At 35.5% G+C, this 6,329-nt stretch overlaps 1 protein-coding gene across 1 annotated transcript in view; it reads left to right on the top strand.

Moving 5' to 3' along the window:
* Positions 1 to 4,440: 4,440 nt before the first annotated feature.
* The window catches only part of LOC104887402 (mitochondrial outer membrane protein porin of 34 kDa), a 3,106-nt gene continuing 1,217 nt past the window's right edge, over positions 4,441 to 6,329 (top strand). The window contains exons 1-5 of the mRNA XM_010672017.3: positions 4,441 to 4,638; positions 4,749 to 4,816; positions 5,463 to 5,573; positions 5,924 to 6,010; positions 6,098 to 6,306. Coding sequence (XP_010670319.2) covers positions 4,590 to 4,638; positions 4,749 to 4,816; positions 5,463 to 5,573; positions 5,924 to 6,010; positions 6,098 to 6,306 — 524 coding nt within the window. The 5' untranslated portion in view covers positions 4,441 to 4,589. The remainder of the gene's footprint in view (positions 4,639 to 4,748; positions 4,817 to 5,462; positions 5,574 to 5,923; positions 6,011 to 6,097; positions 6,307 to 6,329) is intronic.

Genomic DNA, 6,329 nt, shown 5'->3' with positions numbered 1-6,329 from the left:
CCAAGCGAGGGTGGACCACTCATATACCCATTGAAGAATTATTCTCAACCTTCCACCATTCTTTCGCTTTAGATGGGGGAAGTAATTAAGCACCACTAGAATAAATGCTTATTGCTCCGGTCATTAAGTGGTGTATTGCAGCGATTTTGGCCGCGCAACAATTAAGGGCGTAGCAATAGGTAAATATTATATTAACTGTAGTAATATTTCAACATATTGTTGCGGTTTCTAGCGAAAATCGCAGCAATATATTTATTTTATATTCGCAAAGTTCAATATATTGTTGTTGTTTATAGGACAAACCGTAGCAATATACTCTATTTTATAATAAATAATAAGCATATTGCTGCGGTTTTGGCCTGTGGTTTCTAGCCAAAACCGCAGCAATAGGTAGTGATTTAGGTCAATTTTTTTTTTTTTTTTTTTGCATTTTGTCATTAAGTTCGAAAGATGAACAAAATTCAGAAAAATAGCAAAAAATCATAAACTTTCAACGAAATCTAAATACAAAGCATAAAAAAAGAAAGAAAAGCTCACCATTAAAATAAATTAAGAGACAAACATAACATTACTTTAGAAAAGCTTAACATTGATTCTAACACATTAATAAAAAAAATAAAGAGACAAACTTAACATAAACTATCAAAAGCAGAACTAAAAAATGTGAAGTTTTCCTCGTTTTCATCTACGTTCCAGTCATCCCAACCTTCATCAACTTCCTAAAAAAAGAAAACAGCTCCATGAGAGGCCGACCCAAGAAAAAAAAACAAAAAAAAAACAAATCTGAAACAATCGAAAAACAAAATAAAAACAGATCTGAAACAAACGAAATGAAGAAAAGAATGAGAAAAGAAAAACGAAAAAACAAATCTGAAATAATAAAAAAACGAAAAAATAAACAAATCTGAACAATTGAAAAACGAAAAAAAAACAGATCTGACAAACGAAATGAAGAAAAGAACGAGCAAAGAAAAAAGAAAAAATAGATTTGAAATAATAAAAAATAAAAGAATAAAACAAATCTAAAACAATTGAAAAAACGAAAAAATAAAGATTTGAAACAAAAGAAATGAAGAAAAGAATGAGAAAAGAAAAAGGAAAAAAAAACAGATCTGAAAAAATCAAAAAACGAAAAAATAAATATATATGAAACATCGAAAAACGAAAAAAAAATGATAACTCATCGCTGATGATGAAAAGAAACACGAAAAAAACAGAAAAAGGAAAAAAACAGAAAAACAAAATCTAAAACAAATGACAAAACAAAGAAATCTTCGAGTCTCGAGTCTTCGATCTGAAAGGCTGTGACAAAATACTCCATTTTCTCTCTCCTCAAACAACAATCACAACACCACATCGTCTCTCATTCCGCCGCCACGCCCACCTTTCGTTGCGCGCTCTCAGCCCTCCCCGCGAAATCGATCTCGAAAAGTGGATCAACAACAATATCAGTGTTGTAGAACCAAAAGATGAGTGTGAGAGGTTGAGAGGAGAGAGAAAATGGCGAGAGGAGAGAAGGGATGTGTGTGAGAGGTTGAGAGGAGGGATGAGTATGAGAGGTTGAGAGGAGAGAGAAAATGGCGAGAGGAGAGGGGGGATGAGTGTCAGAGGTTGAGAAAGGGATGAATGTGAGAGGTTGAGAGGAGAGAGAAAATGGCGAAAATGGGAGGATGAGAGATATAAATAGTGAGGAAGCAAGCACCTTATTAACTGCCACACATATTTTAATAGTTTATTGCTGCGGTTTTTTTAAAAAACTGCAGTTGTCCAAATATTATTAAAAAAATATTACTTTAATATATTGATGCGGTTCTTGCCAATAATATATTTAGTCAAATAGTCAAAAAATATCAGTTGAAACCATATTGTTGCGGTTTTCGGCCGAAACCGCAGCAATATGGTTATTTTATATTTTTTCTTTTCTTTTTACGTGATATATTGTTGCGTATGGGTAAAACCGTAGCAATATCATCGCAGCGATAAATAAAAATTCTACTACTGAAGGTAGCATCAGTCACCTCACCTTCCAAGCCCTCCTTGTCATTATTTTCCTAAATCCTACTATCATTAACGTTCACATTGACATCCAAAAACACCCCTACACGACTCTCACCTGCTGCCTCATTGCCAATGGCATTGGCTTAGCCTAAAGACACTAGCACAGACATCACCACCTTACTCTTTTTATTCGGTATTTTGGCCCCTTCCACCACGAGCACGAAACTATTATCTTCCTCTCGGCCTGTTAGATTTTTGGATGAAACCTCATAAATCTCAGTACTCCTAGAGACTTTAGGAACAAAAAGAGTCCTACAACAAGCTTTCACTATAGCCACCTCCTCTAACAGTTTATATCTTCCTTTACGAGGGAAGCTCATAGCCAAGCACCCCACCCTGAAAAAACCTTACTATCCTGATCGCCATATTCACAATCTTTTTCACTATGTCCCATTACTCTGCAAAGAAAGCAGTTCAAATTAGCCTTTGACACGAACATCATTTACGGACCCTATCTCCATATCAAATCAAAGAGATCTGCAACTACATCGGGGATTGCGCAACCCCCTACAGTTGAGGCTTAGGCAACTCATATGGCCTGGTAGGGTTGGGTTTCACTAACCTCCGCCTACATGCCACCAGTATAAGAAACACTAACTTCAACACCAGTCTTCTTTGTAGCAAGGCCCAAGCATTCCGAGATCTCATCCACACCACGTTCGTGCTTGCCAAGCAAGGGTGGACCACTCATATACCCATTGAAGAATTATTCTCAACCTTTACCGATTTCTAACATTTTTTTGCTTTAGAGGGGGGAAATAAGGTAGCACCAGTCACCTCACATTCCAAGCCCTCCTTGTCATTATTTTCATAGATCCTACTATCATTAACGTTCACAGTGACATCCGAAAACACCCTACACCACTCTCACCTGCTACCTCATTGCCAATGGCTTTGGTTGAGCCTAAAGACACTAGCCCAGACATCACCACCTTACTCTTTTCATTCGATTTTTCGCCCCCCCCTCCACCACGAGCACGACAATATTATATATCTTCCTCCCGGCCTGTTAGATTTTTGGATGAAACCTCATAACTCTCAGTACTCCTAGAGACTTTAGGAACAAAAAGAGTCCTACAACAAGCTTTCACTATAGCCACCCCCTCTAGCAGTTTATGTCTTCCTTTACAAGGGAAGCTCGCAGCCAAGCACCCCACCCTAAATAAACCTCACTATCGTAATCACCATCTTCACAATATTTTTCACTATGTCCCACTAGTCCACAAAGAAAGCAGAAAAAAAGGCAATCTCTCGTATTGAAATTGCACTTGAATCTCTCGCCCATGCTTGCCCTTGATTCGTTGTGTGCGTTGAATTATGAAGCCCAAATTTATCAGATTCTACCTCCATCACATGACCTAAAGTCCTAGCTACAACTAGCCCTTATATCGCTATCCGTCCTACAATTCAACGATAGGCCTTTTATTCGCACCAATGACTTATGTCAAAACACATGGGTCTACCCTCCATGATTCGCTCCTTATCATGCCAATATAAAGGAACAACCGAATCACAATCGTTTTCCACCAGTAATCCTCATCACTACTTTATTGGAAACACCCCAAGATTGCATCATAGTCTTTTTGAAAGCATCAATATTAAAAGCACGATCCATAATTAAGCGCCCAACAATCATTAAGGACACCTTGGGTTGAGTCTCCCCCGATTCTGTGCCACCCAAGTCGACAACTCCATAATTTGTATAATCAATTTTTTCATTTATTGTATCATTATGCTAATTCGTCAGCCATAGCCGCCTAGAATCAGCTCATAGTCACCCAAGAAGAAAAGAGAGCACCCTGTCTTTTGATGGAGTATGTTCCACTTCTTAATTGAGACATATTAAATGCGTAATAATCTCTTTTTGAATTATTGGTTCTAGGTTTGGGAGTGCAATGAAGCCGCCAAAGGCAGGATAAGAAATTGTAACACCACCTATAGAAAAATAAATAAAGGAAATCCAAGACTTAGGTTGGGCTAGGTCCAAAGCTGAAATGAGATAGCTCTTATTTTTAGAATTCTTCACGAGAGAGGAAAGTCTCTTGTTAAAGAGAAAAAAGAGTTATTCAACGTAATCCTTTCTTATTTCATTTTTCAAAATAATCCATTCTTATTTCACTTATCTACTTTTTTTTTTTTTTTTAAAAGATATCTACTTAAACAACAAACAATTTCTTAAAATGGAAAAAAAGACAATGATCATGAACATAAGTTACATGAGTGATTTAGTGAATATATAAAAAAAAACAAAGAACAAATGAAAAAAAATTTAAGAAAAAAATCATCAGATGAACAGTTAGATTTCAATCCACCCCATTTTTTATCATGAAGATAAACGTCTCTGATTTTTCAGAGCACGCCGCTTAAAATATATATAAAAATAAAATAGACATCGAAAATTTTATACCAATGCTGTGTCTTTCTTTCTACTAATTGCCTCATTGCCTGCCATTTATCTCAAGTCTAAACTTAACCTCCATTTCTCCGATTTTCTCTCTTCAAATATTAAAGCTTCTTCTTCCTCCATAACAATGGCGAAAGGTCCTGGTCTATACACCGACATTGGCAAGAAAGCTCGAGGTCGATTTTCTCTCTCCTCTTTCCGAATCTTTTTTATTTATTATGTATTTTTGCGACTTCTCCATTTTTCGAGTGGTTGATTCATTTTGATTTTTTGTGGTATAAATTAGATCTTCTTTACAAAGATTATCAGACTGATCAGAAGTTCAGCATCACTACCTACTCTGCTACTGGTGTTGTAAGTGCTACATCACAATTTCAGATCGTTTTTATTTTTTATTTTCTCTCTAGTTACATGATTTTCTATTTTGTTAAAAGTACTTCCGATTTTCTTGATGATTTGATAATTGTGATTGAAATATACGTATTAAGAAATGATATATTTCTAACCTTTTATTTTATTATTTGATTAGTCTTATTTTAGCATACTGTTTAGATTTGTAAACAATGTGATTAGTTTGGTGACTTATACTGAATTATTCAGTTATATTTATTTGATTCACTTGCACTGCGACAAATTAGCGTTGATTCTGAATGTATTAATGTTGTGATTATTTCGTTGGCTTATGATGAATTATTTCGTCATATTTATTTGATTTTCTTGCGGTTAATTACGATTGATTCTGGATTGTTTGGCTTATGCTTTAATTATTTCGTCATTTTATTTGATTTTATTGCGAATAGTTTTCTGAATGTAGTAATATTTAGATTAATTTGCTGGCTTATCTTGAATCATTCCGTTATATTTATTTTAATTTACTTTCATTAGGATTAATTTGGGTCGATTCTGTATATAGTAATATTGCATGTTGTTTTCTCATAGCCTTATGCACAACACATTTTCTTTTCCTGATTCTTTGATGTTTAATGTTTTCTTCATGCAGGCTTTAACTTCATGTGGCACCAAGGAAGGTGACCTGTTCTTCGGTGATGTCAGTACAAAGCTGAAGAAAAATAATATCACAACTGATATTAAAGTGGACACCAACTCCAATGTGAGTCGACAATTGTCTTGAAATCTTATTGGAAAGATCTATTTAGATATGAGAATTGGGTCAGTTAAATATGGTCATCCATTTAATTTGTTGATTAGTATTATGACGAGTCCATAATATTTTATAAATTTGCTTGTTTGTTTATGTGTTTTTCGTCAATTTCTTCTTTGATGTTTCTGAACCAAAAGGCAGTCGCACAATCAAAACTAGAATATATTAATCTTTGTTTAAATTGGTATTTAGCTCCGTGTAATTTAAAAAGACATAGTGTATATTCAAAAACAGTAGAGAAGAGGGTCGATTTATCATGTATATCTCTGTGTCTCACTCATGCATTGTATATCTGTCAGTTGGTGACTACCATCACTGTTGATGGGGCTGCACCTGGGTTGAAAACCATCTTGAGCTTCAAAGTTCCTGATCAGAGATCTGGCAAGGTAACAATTAGTTATGTCTATAGATGCATTAGTCTGTAGTAATTGTTGAAGGTTCTGAATTCTAATGTCTTGTGGGTCTTTGGACAGCTTGAACTTCAATACCTGCATGACTATGTCGGGGTATGCACCAGTGTTGGTGCGACTGCAAATCCGATTGTCAACTTTTCTGGTGTTATTGGGACCAATATGGTAGCATTGGGGACCGATGTTTCCTTTGATACTAAAACAGGAAACTTCACCAAATACAATGCTGGACTAAGCTTTGCCAGTGAAGATTTGATTGCTGCACTTACCTTGTGAGTGGTTTCTTGTAAAGTTC

Source organism: Beta vulgaris, chromosome 2 (genome assembly GCF_026745355.1).
Source record: "Beta vulgaris subsp. vulgaris cultivar EL10 chromosome 2, EL10.2, whole genome shotgun sequence".
NCBI lineage: Eukaryota > Viridiplantae > Streptophyta > Magnoliopsida > Caryophyllales > Amaranthaceae > Beta > Beta vulgaris.
The sequence above is the reverse complement of the archived record's forward strand: the minus strand, read 5'-3'. Positions and strand labels throughout refer to the sequence as shown.